Source organism: Sinocyclocheilus grahami, unplaced genomic scaffold, assembly GCF_001515645.1.
Source record: "Sinocyclocheilus grahami isolate Dianchi unplaced genomic scaffold, SAMN03320097.WGS_v1.1 scaffold166.1, whole genome shotgun sequence".
In the NCBI taxonomy this organism is placed as follows: Eukaryota; Metazoa; Chordata; class Actinopteri; order Cypriniformes; family Cyprinidae; genus Sinocyclocheilus; species Sinocyclocheilus grahami.
Window position 1 is genome coordinate 1,120,003 of NW_015505345.1, and position 21,799 is coordinate 1,141,801.

The 21,799-nt window shown below is 37.5% G+C and overlaps 2 protein-coding genes across 2 annotated transcripts in view; both read left to right on the forward strand.

Annotated features, from left to right (window-relative positions):
* LOC107593185 (kelch-like protein 30) overlaps window positions 1–2,228 on the forward strand; it is a 7,624-nt gene extending 5,396 nt beyond the window's left edge. The window contains exon 5 of the mRNA XM_016282796.1: window positions 2,093–2,228. Within this exon, the coding sequence (XP_016138282.1) occupies window positions 2,093–2,220 (128 nt within the window). The 3' untranslated portion in view covers window positions 2,221–2,228. The remainder of the gene's footprint in view (window positions 1–2,092) is intronic.
* Window positions 2,229–3,755: 1,527 nt separating this feature from the next.
* Window positions 3,756–21,799, forward strand: part of LOC107593190 (rootletin-like) — a 47,189-nt gene continuing 29,145 nt past the window's right edge. The window contains exons 1-3 of the mRNA XM_016282800.1: window positions 3,756–3,797; window positions 4,213–4,360; window positions 4,472–4,578. Coding sequence (XP_016138286.1) covers window positions 3,756–3,797; window positions 4,213–4,360; window positions 4,472–4,578 — 297 coding nt within the window. The remainder of the gene's footprint in view (window positions 3,798–4,212; window positions 4,361–4,471; window positions 4,579–21,799) is intronic.

Below are 21,799 nucleotides of genomic sequence, written 5' to 3' on the forward strand. Positions count from 1 at the left end.
CAACATGAGGAGTTCTTGATGCTGGAGAAAGACAGGCTGGTGGCCAACCTGAAGGATGAGGATGTGCATATAAGGGATGACCGGTCTTGTGTCAAGGCTGTTTTGGTCTGGGTCGGGCATTGTAGAGACAATCGGATCTGCCAAATTCTGTGTTTTTCTGTCAATATGGGGTGCTGTGTGTACATTAATGAGGAAAAAAATTAACTTAAATGATTTTAGCAAATGGCTGCAATATAACAAAGAGTGAAAAATTTAAGGGGGTCTGAATACTTTCCGTACCCACTGTATGTGTGTGTGTGTATATATATATATATATACATATACATACAGTATATATAAATAAACTGTTCATACACCGCTTGAGTAGCAATATTGTGTTCAGTTTTAACTCTTCCATTTTGTATTTTTGGTTAAGAATAAGAAGCACTTCATCCGGTACTTAGTGTCTTTCATTCCAACATAAGAAAACATTTCTGGAATCTGCATCTGAAATAACATTTAGATGTATTTACAGTTTATGTATCTCAGAGGGGACATGAATTTATTTAAACTGCAGTTACAGATGCATAAATGGGTCTAATGTTTTGTTTTTAACGTAAAACGTTGAATACTGATATTTGAAATAATTTAAAACATGAAAAAAATAGTCGAAATGTGAAATTAAAACCACCAGTAGGTGACAGCAAGTGACTGTTAATGAGTGAGTCATTGAGATTCAACCGATTCGTTCAAAAAGCTGATTCATTCAATAAGTAAACACCGTCCATTGCTCAGAGACGCAAAAGAGTGCTGTGATTTATTTTTTTAATGAAACAAGCAATATTATGTATAAAATGTAAGTCACTTATAGCTTTACTAAACTTGTATAAGATCATTATTAAATGTGTTTATGCTGAAAAACTGTACTCTTTGTGTGATATAGATTAAGTTAAATATATTAAATTATACAAATATAAAAAGCATACAGAAGCATTTTTGCCGTCTACAATTTAGAATGCCTGGAATTTTGAGTTTTAATAGATAAATTAACGTGCGTGCACTCTGTGTGATTTGGAGAGCCTACTATAGCCTACTTGATAATGTCAGATCGCACATCATTACAACAACACTTACCATATTATCGCAGACGATGCTGTATCGCACACCCAAGACTCACCTTGAGTGGAAAATGAATCACCCACGGTTGTGCACGCACTTGTTTGCACGTGAGCAAAGGTGTTTTTAGAAGTCTAAAAGCGCCAGACCACTGATTCGTCAAACCTGCTTTTCTGCAGTCCGTGTTCTTCTCACTATTTTGTAGTAAGTAATGAATATGCTTTGGGAAAATGTATCGGAGTAAAAGTATACATTTTAATTAGGAAATGTAGTGGAGTAAAATTAGAAGTTGGCTGAAATATAAAAACTCAAGTAAAGTACAGATACTCCCAAAAAATACTTAAGTACTGTAACGAAGTATTATTACAATACACCACTGAGTCTATGTGACATCAGTGGTTCAACTGTAATGTTAAGAAGTGACAAGAATGTGTCAGTTGCATTGCTTTCTATGCAGAGTCAGAAAGCGCTCGGATTTCATCAAAAATATCTTAATTTGTGTTTCGAAGATGACGGGTTTATGGGATTGGAATGACATGAGGGTAAGTAATTAATGACAGAATTTTAATTTTTGTATGAACTATCCCTTTAAATGTTTGAAATGAGTTTTCGCATATGTATAATTTCTTTACAACACTAACATTGTAACTTTTAAATACATAAGTTGAATCATATAAGAAAAAGCAATCAAAGCAAATATGGGAACTCCTTAAAAACAAAACAAAAAAAAAGCTTCCCGGGATGCTTCACATCATGATTCTGGTTGAAAGGGCTTTTATTATTTCATATATTGCATCTTTCAATTTATTATCATTCTAAAATATTTAACAGTGGTTATAAAGTGTATGTCTGAACCTTTGACTATCAGTGTCAAAATAATCAATAGTCAATACTAGCTGAATTGTCATGTGATAGAGCCTCATTTACTCTGTTTCACTCTGCATACTGTGTACATTTGCATTTGTAAGATTGAAATTGTATTCTTTTTTTCTGATAGGGCAGTGGTTTCAGCTACCTGATTTTCCCAACTACAATAAATGGGGTTATTCTGTCGTCTCCTTAAATAACAATGTGTATGTCACAGGTGAGCCAAACTCTTTTCATAAGATATTAAGCTGTTTCTAAAAGCTGTAGCTCGCATATCATAAAATGTTTTCACAGTATTTATTGGAAAATGGATCATTTGCTGATTGGTTGGTCTGGACTGAAAGCCTTCAACCATAATGACAAGGAAAAAAAGAAAGCAGGACTTTTGTTAATAAGATTTCTCCTCTTCAACAGATAGCTGGTGTATCATCTGTTCTCCTTTCATTCCGAAATATCTCTCTTCTTCCTGCTCGGTTTCTATGGATGGAGTAATTTACCTCGTAGCAGATAACACCAAAAAGGTCTATCTGTATAACCCTGGGGGTAATATGTGGGGAAAAGTGAGTTTTAGGTTATATTCATTATTCTAGAAATTCTCTTTATTCTCTTGTTTTTTATGTTTGCCGTTTTTCATCCCAGATTCAGTTTCTACACACTCTTCATGAGAATGGGGATTTGGTGGTTCTAGGTGGGCAGCTGTATGTGACTGGGGGGCACTGGAAGGGCATGGAGGGGGATTACGGTGTGGAAGTAGAAGTATATAACCGAGCATCCAACACATGGAAGGTGGAGTGCTTCCTTCCCAGGCTATGGACTTATAGTGGCTGCTGCTCCATCTTCCTGGACACTTCCCAGTGGACTGAATTCTTCCTTGATTACACTTAATATCTGTTCTGTCCCCTAAATCTTGACCTAGGCTTTGGTGCAAAGTAAAATTTTGTTTAGCCAGTTTCGGCAATATTATACATTTTTGATAAGGGGATTTTTTTTATTACATAGCTATTTTTGTTTACATAATTTAGCTAGCTGTTGTGTGTGTATGTATGTATGTATATGTATATGTATATATATGTGTGTGTATGTGTATATATATATATATATATATATATATATATATATATATATATATATATATGTGTGTGTGTGTGTGTGTGTGTATATGGCATGCTATTTGTGTTTTCCTCTCTGAATCCATTGTAAAATTTGAATTTGAATTGAAATATGTCTTATTCTAATGTGCTTATTCTAATTTCAAAATATATGTTGTTTTTATTCAGAAATTTTTTTTATGATGTTACAAAATAGTGCTGTTTAAAACCCTTGTTAGTTTTCATAAATCGCAATGGATTTTTAACAAAGTGCCAACAAAGACTGGAATAAACAGTGTTGCATTTGTGCAGCCATGACCTGCAGCGTCTGTAACTATGGAAGCCAGAAAGCTTGCGTTTGAATTCTCATGACAACACGCAAGAGCGTCCGGTTCCCCTGTCAACCAGAGGCACCCACCTCCAGCCTGTGCTGTGATTGCAACTTTTGCACTTGTAGCTTTATTCTAGCACGAAGTAGTTTGCTTTAATTTGCTTATGCACGTTATTAAAGCATTGATATTTAGTGCAGAGTGCACTTTGCAAACTTTGTCTATGGAGCAAAACATTTAAAGCCTTTAAGACTTTATTAGTGTGCATGTCAACTTGCTAAACCCTGTTTAAGCGTTTAAAACACTTTAAGAATTGAGGACAATTGGAAAAACGTCGCTGTCCGCTTAAGTGCATTGGATCGCTACCAGTTTCCAGATGAGTTGTGAAGGGGATCAAGGACTGGAAGCCGTGATTCAGGTGCGTGTTTTCCAGCAGGAAAACCGATCTTCACCATCTGTAACTTAAATAGGTTATTGCACGGTTACCTATTCAAAACGGTATGTGTGAATGAAAGAGGAGAGAGCTTGATTTAATATTAACGAGCCTTGCGATGTTTCAACAAATTAAGGTCGATCAGTGGGTCAGTTTCAGGTTCTTCTGTGCAACTTGAAGACGGTTGACTCATTTCCTTGTGCTGTTGTGACATCCAACGAAACTGAAACAGAGACAGACATGATGAACTAGTTCCGATAAATAATACATTCTAAATTAAATAATTACATAACGTTTTATTAACAAGCATCAAAACATTTTGAGCTTTTAGGTTTCTATTGAGACTAGGTCACCTGATTGTAGTGTATGAGCTCTTCTTACACTAATGCTGATAATGCAGAAGCTGGAGGAGACGCTGCTTAACCCAGATAGCGGTGGAGAGGAGAAGACTTTCACTCTGCGGGGAGATGAGGAGGAGTCCAACATCACAACAGTTCCTGCCCGCATCCGTGAGATCATCACCAGAAACCTGGCTGATACGCCCACAGGTACTCTACACTCTTGAATGAGCTCATGATGAGTCTGCTGGGGTATCAGGGTATAATTAGAACACATATTCTATCATTTCCTGCCATGCTGTTCCTCTGGTGACGTATCAGGCGAGAGCAGCGAGGTGGAGGAGAACCAGCTGCCGAAGGATCTGCCTTCTCAGATGTGCGCAGACAGAGACCAGCTGCTTAGCAGGCAGGCTGCTCTCACTAGCCGGGTAGGAGCACATGTACAAACCTCACACACATGCCCTTGGGTCTCTGGACGTCCAGTTCCTCTGGAAATGTGTTGGATAAGCCATTTATGCATAGATAAACACTTGGCCACAGGGCCGGACTGAGACACAATTTCAGGCCGGGAAATCTCACACTCATCCAGGCCACACAGAAAAAAGGGGGCCAAAATTTTACCTTTTGGGGTACAACAGCTTGACACCGTAGCAGTACACCGTACATATTAGTACCTTAAGAGTAGTAATTCATACCCTTAAAGGGATAGTTCACCCAAAAATGAAAATGTGATGTTTATCTGCTTACCCCCAGGGCATCCAAGATGTAGTTGACTTTGTTTCTTCAGTAGAACACAAACGGAGATTTTTAACTCCAGCCGTTGCAGTCTGTCAGTCGTATAATGCATGGCAATGGTAACAAAATCTATGAGGGTAAAAAAAACATGCACAGACAAATCCAAATTAAACCCTGCGGCTCTTGACGACACATTGATGTCCTAAGACACGAAACGATCGGTTTGTGCCAGAAACCGAACAGTATTTATATAATTTTTTACCTCTAATACACCACTATGTCCAACTGTCTTTGTGCGTGCGCACGGCTTCCGGTGCATGAGGTGTGTACGCGCTCTGGCGTAGTTTACGCAAGCGCCGGAAGTGATCTCTCACATGTATACGTCACTCATTGTTTACACAGTGCACAAACATTGTAGGTACGACGGCTAATCAAAATGGTACTTACTTGTGCTTATCCGGATTGTTCAAACCTACTTAAAACTAAAAGATTACGTTCTCTCGCGTGAACTCATTCGGGATTGGTGACTTTTCACGTATTCCCAACTTCTGAGCCTGCTCGCCTGAAGTTATGGTTGATTGCTCTTCGGCTGGATATCAACACACCCATTAACGTAAACTACGCCAGAGCGCTTACATACCTCACGCACCGGATGCCGTGCGTGCGCCCAAAGACAGTTGGACATAGTGGTGTATTAGAGGTAAAAAATTATATAAATACTGTTCGGTTTCTGGCACAAACAGATCGTTTCGTGTCTTAGGACATCAATGTGTCGTCACGAGCCCCAGGGTTTAATTTGGATTTGTCTGTGCATGTTTTTTTACTCTCATAGATTTTGTTACCATTGCCATTCATTATACGACTGACAGACTGCAACGGCTGGAGATAAAAATCTCTGTTTGTGTTCTACTGAAGAAACAAAGTCAAATACATCTTGGATGCCCTGGGGGTAAGCAGATAAACATCACATTTTCATTTTTGGGGGAATTATCCCTTTAAGGTAATCATTTGTAGGCTTACCTATTAGGGGTAAGAAAGGAACAAATATATCTTTTTAAGGGTACTGTTCCAGTGACAAGCTGTTGCACCCCAAAAGGTGCAATTTTGGCCCCTTATTTCCTGTATATAGCCTATACATCCACACAGTGTTCGAACTATACCGTGGACTTTGGGGGAGCCCACTTGTTTTTACAACAAGGGCTTACAATGACTTACAAAGAGACATAACAGCTACAAGTTTATTCACTACTTGCTTTATGCAAGCACTATATAGGATTAATCACTATACAGGATTTACCCTTTGCAATTTTACACATAATAATCCACGATGATCACATTACACAAAACTGAAATTGCACGTCAAAATAACACATTGTCAATATTTTTTGAGACCCCGCAAAATTTCACAAATCACGTTTTCAGGGGAGTCCATGTCTTATTAAGGGGAGCCGAGTTCCCCCTAACTCCCCCGTAGTTCGCACCCTGCATCCACAACTATTTTTGAAACCAGACAGCCCTATTATTTGTATGGCCATCACATAAAAAAAAGAGTCTAAATCCTTAGTCTGGGATGTGGAAAATAATCAGAGGTTCACTCTTGCACTGCACCTTCACTTCCCTTTCCTTCATTTTCCCCAATATCTCTAACCTTCCCCCCTCTTGCCTGTCATTTCTTCACCAGCAGGTCTACTGTTATGAACAGAACTGTGTCCACCTTGTTGAAAACATTCACCTCATTTAATTTTTTTAGCAAAGAATGTTATTTATCTTAAAATGACTAAAAATTACTTAAAATAACCTATATTTCATACAGATATACACTACCAGTCAAAAGTGTTTGAACGGTAAGATTTTTAATGTTTTTTTAAAGAAGCAAGAGCAGTAATATTGTGAAAATATTTTTACTATTTAAAATAACTGCTTTCGATTGAATATATATTTAAAATGTAATTTATTCCTGTGATCAAAAAGCAGAATTTGTAGCATCATTACTTCAGTCTTCAGTGTCACATGATCCTTCAGAAATCATTCTAATATGCTGATGTGCTGCTCAAGAAACATATTTGTTGTTGTTGTTATTATTATCAATATTTAAAACAGTACATCAGGATTCTTTGATGAATAGAAAGATCCAAAGATCAGCATTTATGATTGGAAATTATTACTTTTATTTAGCAAGGATGCTTTAAATTTATCAAAAGTGATGATAAAGATATTTATAATTTTGCAAAAGATTTCTATTTCAGATAAATGCTGTTTTTTTTTAAATTTCTATTCATCAAAGAAAAAAAATCTAATCTGTTTTCAACATAATAATAATAATAATAATACATGTTTTTTGAGCAGTAAACCAGAATATTAGAATGATATCTGAAGGATCATGTGAAATAATGTGGTATATTAATGTGACTCGGGTGTCACAAGAATATTAATAAACAAAAGCTCTTATTTTGACGATCTGTCTATCCATCCATCCATCTTCTATCATTTTTCACCTCTAAGCTCTATCAGAAGTGTTTGTTGGAATATTGGAATATATGGAGCTTTTGAAATATCCATTTTTTAATTAATGTGTGTGTTACATAATATAGATTTGCACACTGTATATAAACTCACCTGCCAATTTATTAGCTTACTAGTATCTTCAGAACTGCCTTAATTCTTCGTGGCATTGATGGCAAGGTGACAGAGATTTCAGTCCATATTGACATGATAGCATCACACAGTTGCTGCAAATATGTTGGCTGCACATCCATGATGCGAATCTCCTGTTCCTACACATCCCAAAGGTGTTCTTTTGGAATTGAGATCTAGTCACTGTGGAGGTCATTTGAGTATAATGTACTCATTGTCATCAGGGCCGCTGCTGGCCAAATGGGTGCCCTAAGCAGAATTGTATTGTTGTGCCCTCTCCCCCAAATATTATGGAAGTAAAAAAAATAATCACCTACTATAGGGGTCCGAATAGAACTTCAATAAAACATAAAAGTAAATTAATTAATTAATTGTAATTAAAATGTATTATTTACAAAAAAATATACAAATATTAAATAAAACATTTAAAAAGATTAAAGGGGTCATATGATGCGATTAAAAATTTTAATTTCTCTTTGGAGTGTTACAAGCTCTTGGTGTATAAAGAAGATCTGTAAAGTTGCAAAGACTAAAGTCTCAAATCCAAAGAGATATTCTTTATAAAATTTAAGAGTCAACCATGCCTACCTAAAACGGCTCGTTCTAACACGCCCCCACATGTCTACGTCACGATGTGGGAAGATTTGCATAATTGTAACTTTTATTCTCGGTGTAGTATTGATGCTGCCGCCATGTCGTGAAGGCGCTGTGTGTTTCGTTGTGAAAGCGAAACTTGGTTGGCCTTCCAAAAGAGGACGATATCCGCTTCGTCATGCCTGGAGCTGATCCGTGCTGGTCGCTGAGGAAATACATCAACTTCGCGCTGTGGATCGCCGGATCGGCTTTCACCTTGGACGAAGCGGAGTCCAGCCCGGGGTCGTCACGTGTGGTTGCTGCAAGCCCTCCGCCGGCCGCACCGTTCTCAAGCCCACCGGCCGCCGCTCACTCAAGCCGGCCTCCGCTCACTCTAGGCCCCGGCCTCCGCTCACTCTAGCCCGCCGTGTGTGACGCTGTGTTTCGTTGTGAAAGCGAAACTACTTTGTTTGGCCTTCCAAAAGAGGACACAACTAGAAATCAGTGGTTAAGTTTTATTTACAACACTGTTCCAGAATAGTTCAACTCAAATATTCCGATGTGTCCAGTGCATTTTATGGAGGACTGTTTCCTGATCCTGGTAGAGTAGACTACAATGCCGACTGTTCGGACTCACAGACTGCAAGTATGTTTTTTATATTGAAAGAATGATGATTCAAACGCGAGTTTTGAGCAGTGTAGAGTAGCGCTTTTAGTTTGTCATTTCTCCGATCACAAATGCAGACATGGTTTTATGTTTACGCAGCGCGATGCAACGCAGCGCGTAAAAAGATAGTATAAGTCATTATAATCCGTAATTATGTCCCCACTGGATGCAGCAAATGCCTCGTTTATAATGGTTTTTAATGTTTTTGTCTCGTCACTCCAGCCGGGACACAGCATCACAGATGCACTGGATAGCTGGCCAATCAGAGCACACCTCGCTTTTCAGACCGATGAGCTTTGTAAAAATCGACGTGTTTCAGAAAGGAGAAACAATAGTGTGCAGTGTGTGAAAAATAATGTGTTTTTTGAACCTTAAACCACATATACGCATTTACCCTTTGTCTCTAAGCATGGTAATTTGCAAATGGACTTGAATCGAAATTACTAAAGATTCTCAGGACATATATGTATTTTTTTCATTATTATTTGAGCAACTGGGATGGTGCCCCCCGTGGGAGTTGGTGCCATACGCAAACTGCATTTTTTTGTCATGTTCAATAAACCAGTTTGAGTTGATTTGAGCTTTGTGACAAGGGCACATTATCCTGCTGGAAGTAACCATTACAAGATGGGTACACTGTGCCAAGACAAGACCCCACCAGTAATTAGAAATTGCCAAATTGCCCCCCCCCCCATCCCAATATTTGAAATTCTTGCACTGATCTGCTGCACTCCATTATGCAGCACTCTGTTTGTTGTTTAGAATGATTAAAAAAGTTTAAAAGTTGAATTTTTAGCTTGGTCTGCCTCAGTGGTCTAGCAGCATTCATCAGTGTCAAAATTACAAACTGCTGCTCACTGGCCATTTTCTCTTTTTCGGACCATTCCCTGTAAACCCAAGAGATGGTTGTGCATGCATATCAGCCCATCTGGCATCAAATCAACAACCTTGCTATGTTCATAGTCACTTAAATCCCCTTTCTTCCTCATTCTGTTGCTCAGTATGAACTTCAGCAAACCATGTCTACATTCTTAAATGCAGTGAGTTGATGTCATTTGACTGGGTGATTAGATATTTGCATTAAAAAGCAGTTGAACATTGGTATCTAATAAAGTGCCAGTGAGTGTATTACTAGCAAAATTTAACATGTCCAAAATATGTTGCTATATATGTCTTATCTGAGCTTTTACGGTTATTTATGTTCTGCTCATAGTAATTTGTTAATACTGTTACACTTTTAAGTTTCGTTTTGATGTTTGCGTGGTGAGGAGAATAATGTGACCTCATTGTACAAAGTTTTTGCAAATTATTATTATTATTACTGCATTCATAGAGCCAAACTTTAAACAATTTTTCTTGGCAGTCACTGATTGTTTACAATTTAATGGAAGCTACTCCCATTATTTGGGTAGGAAAAAGTTGGATAACGGCTAATGAGTAAGAAGTCTCCTACATTCACAGGAAATAGCTTACTTCCGTGTTGAAAAATAAGGTGGTTCTGTGATCTCATAACCTACATTATCCATGGTTTTCCATCCTCTTTTGTCTTGTCAACCCCACCCAAACGCATTCCCAGAGGTGCATCAGAAATCAAATACAAAATAACCTGATATCGATGGGAATGTGATCTTGTCCTCTGGCAATATGGTTAATATCTCTAACACACAGTGCCTAATAAAAAACATAAGGCTACATCTGGTCTAAGCATGTGATTGATGCAAAGTTTCTGAAACCTGCTTGGAAGCCATACATATTGGTATAATGTAGATTATTGCCTTGAAACTCTCTCTAGGCCTTCCGTAATGGACACTGAGGGATTGTCGATCAGTAACCTGGTGGCAGGGGTTTCATGCACTCTGAAATAATGCAGTCCAGGAAAAGATTTTAAGTGAGTGTTTCCCTCCGTCCAACAGTTTTTAAGGGATTAAAAACAGAGGAGGGACTATCACTAATAACGTGAGAGGTTGATGGAGCACCTTTGGACCCTATTCCTATTTTCCTTAATTTTTCTGCACATGCTGGTGGATAGACAGATGTGTGTGTATAGGGAAGAGATCAAGAGAGGGAGTTACAGAGGCTCTTTGACAGAGAAGGAGGGAGCCACATGGCTTTGAAATGGAATATGTGCACAGCAAACATCAGAGCCGCAGTGCTCTTTCCGAGAGGGAAAACCCGTTTGGAGTTTTCGATAAACAAACGGTGGTAAAGGGCCATGTGAAAATCAACTGTGTCACATGGAATGAAATATATTTATTTCTGCTTGAAGCCGGACTTTGGCACTGAAAAATGGAATGAAGACCCTTGCACTTATGAAGGATTGATGTAAACTGAGCCAGAGCCGTAGTTTATTCTGCATCTACATTTCATTACATGTGATCAAAGTGGCAGCTCTCTGATGTCAACATTTATGAATCAGAAATGAACTTATAATTACATTTCACAGTGTTTTTTTTAAATCTCTTAATTCTCTTTTTGTAAAGAAGTGGGGGTACTTCACGAAGCCTCATTCGTATAGCATACAAACCCCTCAAACCTCAGTTTCAATTTAATTAACTGGCAAAACTGTTTCTGTACAATTTAGCCAGAATTAAAGATTAAAATGTAAAAATCATAAACTGTTTTGCAGAACATAAAGTTTGTTGGAAAGTTCTCTTTCACCTTCTGAAGTTTATAGCATCACCTTGGCCACTGTCTGTCTTCCCCCCACCTTGCTGTTTGGGGGAAAATAAAAAGGCAATTGCCCTTCTCTCATGGGGCTGTGAAAGAAAAAGCTCATTTTTCATAGAACACAAAGCTGCCATTTGTGATAACAGTGCCCTCTTTTTCCTCCCCAAGTTTAATGAATGCCAACTGTGCACATTGCTAGTGGAGCCTATTTTAAGATATGAGCTATAAATAAAACTTAATTAGTCTGGTTGGTATAAATAGTCTTTTTTAATACACACATTTATATTGTTGCACTCTGAGAGTGGAGACATGTCTGTCTCTCTAACTCTCTCCTCTCTTTGTCGCCAATTTAAAACTCTCCAGTGTGAATGTGTGACATTGTGAATTCAAATGAGAAGTCAAAACTTAAAGATGTTATGGTAACATACACATAACTATACACTGGGTCTCTCTTTTTGTAAAGAAGTGGGGGTACTTCACGAAGCCTCATTCGTATAGCATACAAACCCCTCAAACCTCAGTTTCAATTTAATTAACTGGCAAAACTGTTTCTGTACAATTTAGCCAGAATTAAAGATTAAAATGTAAAAATCATAAACTGTTTTGCAGAACATAAAGTTTGTTGGAAAGTTCTCTTTCACCTTCTGAAGTTTATAGCATCACCTTGGCCACTGTCTGTCTTCCCCCCACCTTGCTGTTTGGGGGAAAATAAAAAGGCAATTGCCCTTCTCTCATGGGGCTGTGAAAGAAAAAGCTCATTTTTCATAGAACACAAAGCTGCCATTTGTGATAACAGTGCCCTCTTTTTCCTCCCCAAGTTTAATGAATGCCAACTGTGCATATTGCTAGTGGAGCCTATTTTAAGATATGAGCTATAAATAAAACTTAATTAGTCTGGTTGGTATAAATAGTCTTTTTTAATACACACATTTATATTTTTGGAGAAGAAAGACCTATGTCACATGCACTCTGAGAGTGGAGACATGTCTGTCTCTCTAACTCTCTCCTCTCTTTGTCGCCAATTTAAAACTCTCCAGTGTGAATGTGTGACATTGTGAATTCAAATGAGAAGTCAAAACTTAAAGATGTTATGGTAACATACACATAACTATACACTGGGTGCCAATATATTAACATGAGATAATGAATCCTAGATGCTTACGTATTCCCTGTCTATATTCACCCTCAATCTGTCTTGATGTGGGAATGACTTATTCTAGTGGAGTGTGATCCATTTATTCTGTCATTCCCAATTGAAGCATCAGTCACTGTGTGTTTTCTGTGTGCATACCACACAGAACTCTGTTAGAACATATAAAGTGTTTCTAGTTTTTTGACTTTATGCTTTGTGCTAGTATGTTTTTGTGTTCAAAATCAGCTGGATGAGGCCCAACGGCAAAAATTCACACTAATGTGACTAAGTGACAGTAAAGACATGTAATGTGTATTAGGGTTTGGCTTAGGCATGAGATAATGAATCCTAGATGCTTACGTATTCCCTGTCTATATTCACCCTCAATCTGTCTTGATGTGGGAATGACTTATTCTAGTGGAGTGTGATCCATTTATTCTGTCATTCCCAATTGAAGCATCAGTCACTGTGTGTTTTCTGTGTGCATACCACACAGAACTCTGTTAGAACATATAAAGTGTTTCTAGTTTTTTGACTTTATGCTTTGTGCTAATATGTTTTTGTGTTCAAAATCAGCTGGATGAGGCCCAACAGCAAAAATTCACACTAATGTGACTAAGTGACAGTAAAGACATGTAATGTGTATTAGGGTTTGGCTTAGGGTTACTTGTTACTATAATAGTAAGTACATGTAACATGTGTAACAAGGACACACGTTACATGTACTTACTATTATAGTCACAAATTAATATGCATAATTACATGCAAGTAACCCTAAGCCAAACCCTAATCCTAACCTTAACTATATAGTAAGTACATGTTGTTAATTAATATTACTCAGTACTTAAATGTATAATTACACTGTAACAAGGACACCTTAAAATAAAGTGTAACCATAACATTTTACATATTGTAAATAATAAATGCATTAAAATGGAAAACAATTTTGGTCCCACTTTAGATTAGGTGGCCTTAACTACTGTGTACTTGCATTTAAATTAATAATTTTATACAATACACTTATTATGTACATACATGTTTTTACATTGTACTTACATTTTTAAAATACCAGCATGTAATTACATCTGTAATTAATTTCTGTAATTACATTTATAGTTACACTGTTGACCCTTCCCTTACACCTTAACCCGTCCTTAAACCTTCCCCCATACCACCAAACCTGTCCCTAATCTTACCCGTATCCCACCTCAATAGCAGCCAAAGTGTTAAGTACATTGTGCTTTTTTTTTATGTAAGTACATAGTAGTTATAGTTAATATTGTATAATATAGTTAATATTGAACAGTAGTGTATGTATATGCAAATTATTTGAATGAATTTAGTCAAATTAATTTGCGAATCATATAGTTAATTTGTTTAAAATTCTAAATTGATTCACAGCCCTAATATATTCACATTACAAATATTTGCTTATTTTACAGACGTCAGTCTGATGTACCTGCAAAACTGCTTATAGAGTACTACTTACCTGCTGTAGTTCGCTTTCCTTCACTGTGTCGATTTGATTTAGTTTTTGCGCTGTAAATCACAGACTTACATTTAAATAGATTCAGGTGGGCTAGTTTTTACTGTCAACCACTTGGTTTATCCAGTTTATTTGACTCAGCTAAAATAGGTGATGAAATGAGAATTTATCTCTTTTTATCTCTTCGGAGTGTGTGGGAGTGTTGGTCGGTTAACTTTAGTAGTCCTTTCAGATGTTTCTTGTTCTTTAGTCTGGCAAATACCTTAAAGAAGTTGACTTTAGGGGCTCTCTGTGAGTCTTCCCTCGCTCTCTCCTGGGCAGGGCCCCAGCGACATTGTGACGGGATAGACCCGCTGTGGCACATCTTACGACACTGGACTAATTGAAAAGGAGCAGCAAACCCCATAAAGACCTTCTCATGGCTCCCGGGACAGTTTGAGCGTGGCCTCCTAAACAAGAGTTGGAATGGAAATATTTGGGCAGGGAGTGAGTTTTTGCTCTTGAAAGCACACCTCTGTCTCCTGGTGAAATCGCAGCAATCTCTTGTGACCCTTGAAAATTGTCCCTGAACCGGGATAAACCTTGACCCAGTTTGAAAAGCTGCATCGTCTCAGGAGGACGAAGAAAATGTTGATGTGAACTTTGACCTTTCTGTGTTGATATTGGACAACTGCCAGTTGGCAGTTTCTCAGGCACTAGGGTACATGCGTGTGTATTTGTGTGGGAGTGTGTAAGTTTGTATGTGTGGGTGTGTGTCAGGGGATTGCGTGGGTATATATTTTACAGCTCAGAGGCAGTTTTTGGACCGGGATTGTGTGAGACAGTCTCCCTGTGTGTTTTTGTAGGAGTTACTCGAATGTAGAGTTAGATGTATGATAAAGCAGAAATGTTAACCAAATGGAGCGCTGTAGAAAAACAACAATCACGGGGCCACAAGCTTTTAAGCTGAGAGATAAATCACTAAACAAGTGAAAAAAGGGTTTTGCAGCTAAAATGTGATGCTATTTGTCAGAAAACCTTTTTGAATTGATCTGGACTCGCAGACTAGTTGGAGACTTTTTAACGAAGAGCATGGAAGCTTCCAGGCTCTGTGCTTTTGACCTAATCCCCATTCCTTTTTGCTTTAAAGGTCTTGTCAAACATGATTGCCACTGATTTGTTTTGTTAGAGTGAAAATGGTGCACTGTCTTTGACTCAGTTTTTAGGGTTTGTTTTCTTGCCTACATAAAGCTGCTAAGCCTAGCAGTGGCCACGAGTGGAGCTGATCCAGTGAGGTTGGATCTGTCAGCTGTCTGTGAGTCGTAAAAGTGATTGACGCTCCAGAGAATCATTCCTCAAAGTAGGGATCATCCCAGAGTCCTCACTACATTTAATTAAGAGTCCTTTATCTTTTTCCATATTTCTCTCTTTTCCCTGTTTGACTGTTTTTTCTTTCTTTCTATTTTGACTGTGGGAACAGAAGAGCAAACTTACTAGAAAGTATTTTATCATTTGCTTGCCATTTCATTTAGGTGTGACATCGAAGCAGCTTAGTTTTACTTGTCCTAAATAGCCATTGTTCCAAAAGGAATAGTTTAAAAATGAAAATTCTGTCATTTGCTTAGCCTTGTTGTGTTTTTCCTAACCCATATGAGTTTCTTCTGTGGCACACAGAAGGAGAAATTTTGAATAATTTTCTGGTTGCTCTTTTCCATGCAATTAAAATGAATGGAGACTGGAACTTTCAAGCTTCACAAAAGTGTTCAAAATGAACACTATATTTCAGTAGAAGTCTGAACAAGCCCCTACAAGATTCTGTCCTGCTTTTACTTGCTCTGATTGAAAAAAAAATAATCTTCCCACTCTCGCTTGTAACTTTTACTTTTTGTCCCACTCTGGCCTGCAAAATCCTGCAGGTAAAAAGAGTTTTCAGCCCTTCTTCAGTATGATTTTGTCTCACTCCAACATGGCTTTTTTTGTTCTAATTCCCATACACCTACATGACGCATCTGACCTCACCTTGTTGCATTTATCACAGTAGTCACCTGTGTAATTTTTTATTTTATTTTTAGAATTAGGTTTTGCAGAAGTACCACTAATAATTTTTTCTCTGTTTTTATTCCACGCACACATCAGCAATTCAAAACTTGTCCTTTGCCACACTCAGCAGTGTCAGATCCTACAGGTTTTCAGCAGCCTATTGCTTGCTTTATCATGAAATGGATCAAAATTTGATTTGTTATTTAAAAAGTAGCAGTGTCACTTTTGAGTCACTGACTCGATGATTCATTTGCAGCAGTTAATAGCCCATTAAAAGCTCATTGGAGGTGAAGATTATTAGAGAATAACAAACTCCTTTTCAGTCTGTTGGTGACAGAAAGCTGTTGCATGGCTTCAGAAGACTTTTGTAACACTTGGTGTAATGGTGCATTTACATGCTTTTTGAAGCTTGAATGCTCCAGTCCCCATTCATTCAGTCCCCAACAACCAAGAGTCTTCAGAATTTTTCCATTTGTGTTTTGCAGAAGAAAGAAATGTTCTGGAACGACATGAAGGTGAATAAATAAGAACAGATTTAAAATTACTGGAGCTCTATTCCTTTAAAGATCTAACATCTTTCTGATAGCTGTGATTCTGTCACGTCACACAACAGTTTTACTTTTTAGTGGAAACAGGCATGGTTCCTAAATAAGTCATTGTGTTAACCACTATTTTATTAACATCCCATTCATGTGATTTATTTCTTCGTGTAGTTTATAGTTTAATTTTAAAAGTGCATATGTTTTATACTTGTTCACTTGTTTGTTTACATCCATCGCTGTGGAAGGTGATTGTAAATTCCAAGCACAATTGATGCAATATTGCGCATGTGAACATGTGTTTGTGTTTGTATTTTGCATGTGGACACTGCCTGCGTCCCGTTTATACCTCCCAGTAGGTCTTCTCCACAGCAGCTGTGGCTGTGGTCAAACAGTGCTCCATGGTGATGGTTGTTGGTTTGTGCCTGGGGGCTGCAGTGGGGTCTCTGAGCTGGGGAGCTTCACAGCTCTCTGATTCTTGGCCAGCATTGTGTAATCACTCACAGTGGCGCTGCAAAAACAGCTTTCACAATCAGCTGGATGTCTCTCAGCGGGCCAGCACTCCAGCAGGGACAGGGAGAAGGGCATATTAGTAGAAAGAGGACAGCAAGGCACAAGGGACGGGCATGTTGGGTTTATATGTTTGAGTTTGGATGAATGTCTGTGTAGGCATTAGTTAATTTGCATGTGTGTGAGATAGAACTGAAGTTAGCATGAGTAAGTATGGGGGAGTTTGTTTAGGTGTGTGCGTGTATATATATGTAGAGGAACTGTACGTCCACTCCAGCTGTGTTTGGGAATCTGACAGATTATTCACTACATTAATTCCCTTTATTAAGCCTCTGGGTCCAGGCCAGGCCAGTGAGAAGCGCTCACAGCTGTAACCCCATCCATGCCACAGCATATGGCTGAGTTAGTCTGTCCTCTGTTTATGGGTGATACTGGGAGCATGAGATTTTTTCCCCACTGCTTTTGTGCTTGTGAATTTGTACACACGTGTAGGTTTATGTGCTTGTGTGTATATAAATATATTTGTATTTCTCATGTATTTGTGTGTATACAGTACTGTATATGCTGGTGTGATTTACATTGTAACTGGTATATGCTCTTTAAAGTTTATGGTTGTATGTTTTGATTTCCTCATTAAAAAGTTTGTCATGGCTAACTGCTAATAGGTTATAAAGAAGTAATAAAAAATAAAACAATTGATAAGTAATTACATAACTATGTAAATAATGAAACAACTACATTAATAAAAAATTAATTAATTCTGCACTCTTTTTATTTATATGATGTGGCATCCATGCCAATGAGTGTGAAGTCTAAGGCCGCTGTCATGTCAGCTAGTGTGACAGAAAGCATATATGAATCTGGCAACTGCTGTTTTATTTGTTTGAGTGGTAGAAATGAGTGTCAGAGCAGAGGTGAGTGTGGTCTTTCAGCCTGCAAGCATGAAAAACGGATTGCTTATTTTGTTTTGTCAGGCCAGGTCACTTATTTTGCATAGTGCAACTTTAAAAATTAAACATCTTTAAACATTTACTCACCCTTACATCATTCCAAATCTCTGGACTTTCTTTCTTCTGTGGAACACAGAAGTGTCCTCCACAGAAAAATGTCATACAGGTTTGGAACAACATGAGGGTGAGTAAATAGTGAAAGGATTTTCATCATTTACTTTTATTTGATTCCAAATCTCTTGGATATATTTTGTGTATATTATTTTATGTTATACAGAAGAAAGTCATACAGGTTTGTATGGAAACCCGTTTCCGACACTTAATAGAAATAGAATATATTGCAATTCTGACATTATTTCTCGCAATTTCGAGTTTATATCTTGCAATTCCGACCTTATATCTTGCAATTGTGAGTTTATATCTTGCAATTCTGACCTTATATCATGCAATTCTGAGGAAAATATCTGAAACTCACAGTTCTTACAAAATATCAGTCTTTTTCACCCTCAGAACTGGACTTTATAACTCGCAGTTGCGATTTTATATCTCACAATTCTGAGAATTACGAGATATAAGCTCACAATTCTGAGTGGTAAAGTCAGAATTGCGAGATATAAACTGGCAATACTTTTTTTTCTCAGAATTGCGTAATATAAACTCATTTATAAAGTCATAATTGCAAGTTATAAACTGGCAATTCTGACTTTTTTAAAATCAAATTTCGTGATATAAACTCACAGTTGAAGTTATACAGCCAGAATTGCCAGAAAAACTTTTTTTTTTCACAATTCTGAGAAATGAAGTCAGAATTGCGAGTTTGTATCATGCAATTCTGGGAAAAAAGTACGAATTACAAGATGTAAACTCGCAATTGTGAGAAAAAAAATGTCAGAATTGTGAAATGACAGATAAAAAGTTGCAATTGTCCTATTGGTAAGCCCCTCCCATCGAACACAGATGAGCCAATAGCAGTCGAGTATCAGTTGCACGGGGAGCGGAACTCGGACATCTGTAGGTTTCAGCGCCATAGAGAAACATTGGAAAATCCAAAAACATTGGAAAATCGTTTTTATGGGGTTTATGCTTCAAAAATGGAAAAACTATGTGCCTGTGGTACTTGTAACACTGATTCCAGGTATCCTGAGAGGATAGGCAATGGAATTTATTTTATTCTATTTCCTAAACTCAAACAAAACGGAGCAAAATGTCCCAAACCATTCACCCCCAATCCCAATGAAGACAAAAACGTTCGTTTTCTGGTTGTCATACTCTCATTAAGTTACAATTTTCATCTGCTCAAGCAGAACGTTAATGTCATCTTGTGCTTTAGCAAGGTATCTCTGTCTAAAACTAGCTAACGTTAAACCTAAATAGCAGACTGTTCTCGCATCTTGTACAGTGTAGGGCAAAAACACATGAACGAAGGTCGACATTTCACTGTCTCTTCATATTAAACTGGTTAAATGTAAATTAATTGAATTGTACACTGTGATACATGAACAGTGTTGATCCGGGAAAGATATAGGGACAAGGTTTTCACACTGACAGTTGTCATTGTAAGACCATAGGTTTGGAATGACGTTCACCCAAAAATGAAAATTCTGTCATTATACTTAAAAGAATCACTAAAATGTGAGAATACTTTGTTGCTTGTAAATGTTTTAACCTCTGATTAAAGGAAGCCAATGTCTGACAAACCAGCAATTTATAGAAATGTCAGTAATAATCCTCCTAATCTAAATTGAAAATGTTAATGTTTTGATATTAATTAAGCATAGCTGATGAGAGTCCATTTCAGTTAATATTCTGTGCAAAGTTGGAACCCCAGGAAGCTTGACGGAAAATGAACATGAATCTAAATATGCTTTCTCTCATATTAGAGGATCAATCCACTCTTATGACCACATGGAGGGAGAAGCCGAATATTCTTGGCCCTTGTGCAAAGAGCTTTCAGTGGCCTTGAAAATGTTCTCTTGTTGGCAGATGAATCAAAGTGCTGCCGTTCCTTGATGTATTGTGAAATATTTATCAAAGGAGACAATACAAGGAGTGGCACAAATCATAAATATTAAGTAATATAAAAAATGCTAAAGCAAAACACATTTTAGAGAGAGGGCAACATGGGGCCTCTCTATTTCCAGAAAAAAAGACACTGAATCCGGGGAATAGATGCATTAAAAAACAGTGCAAATATAAACCATGCATCCGGTCTTTTGCAATATGTTGCATGTTGATCGCTATTGTAAAATGTCAGTAGGTGACCTTAAATGAAAGGCGAGCATTTGGGATGGGGCCCCTCCTGCATTAGTGGCCCTCAGAGGCCACTCTGAATGCCTGTTCTGCTGATTACTGTAAGAATTACAGATACAATGTGTGGTCAGTGGATAGAGTAGGATGATGTGGTGTGTAACTTCTCTCTGACACAGATGCCATCAAACTATGAGTGCAAGTGGACGTGAGGAGTTTAAAACCCCTTCTTTTGATAATGTTTGATAATGTAGATTTTTCTAGAATAGTAAATGTAAAAAAAAAAAAAGTTTTTTTTTCTTCTGTGGGCCACAAAAGAAGCTTGTGCAGCTTTTCTATACATCAGCAGTTCTTGATGAACTGTCAAGCTCAAAAAAGGACAAAAACTCAACATAAAAGTGCAATGAAAGCAGTCCATAGTACACTTGTGCGTTATATCCCAAGTCTTCTGAAGCCATATGACAGCTTTGTTTGAGGAAACCTAAACTCTACTAAACTCATATCTCTCAAATCACATACAGCGTCCATGACGCCGGTTAGAACTCAGGTACATCAACCATCATTGGTTCTCCCATGTTGTCACCAAATAAAAGACTTCTGTGTAATGGCATTTTATTTGAGAGCTACAGTAAACATGATACAGTACAGTACAGCTACAGGATGATTATTATTGAATAACAACATACATTTTAGTCTTGCATTTTTGCCGTATAAATATCAGCAACTGCACCAAATAGTTTTTTTATGCTTAGTTTGTGCCTCTGAATATAATTTTTTTTCAGGGCCATAAAAACCTGATGATTTTGTCTAAAGTTTCAATAAACTGTTCCATTAAAATAAATATTTTTATATAAATATGAAATAATTTTAAATCCCAGGCTTTACAGAGTTTTTTTTATAGATCGCTTGTATAAAATCTATATCATGTCTGCAATCACGTTGATATTCAGGTTAAAAAAAACAGCTCTCTTGCTTGTGTGAAATTGTTTAACTATATAATATGATGCAAATATAAAAGACAAAAACACATACAGGGGCATCATTTGCCCCTATATCAAATTTTGTGGGTATTATAACATGCATTCTAAGAGGCTACAAATACACAGTGAATTTGTGGACTCTCAATGCGTATTTTTGTTTGTTTTTTGCAAAGTGAGGGACATACTCTAAAGTCAGCTTGTACATCTTTAAAACAACAAGCACAATATTATTGTAAACGACATACATTGCAAAGTTTAAACAGTAAAAAAAAGAATGGTCATCCTGTGTTATGTGTTATAGTTGCCTAGACTAAAGTCATACATGAGTGCTTGGCCTTGTTTGGTGTAAAGGGAAGATCTTAACCAGAATGTTAAAATGACTTTTACTGTAAGTACATTGTTTAAAGCTTTAATCTGAACAAAAGCATGTGGCTAACACCCGTGTTTGAAAATTCATCACTTATACATACACCGCAAAGGCTGAGTGGCCTCTAGACACGTGTGGCAGCA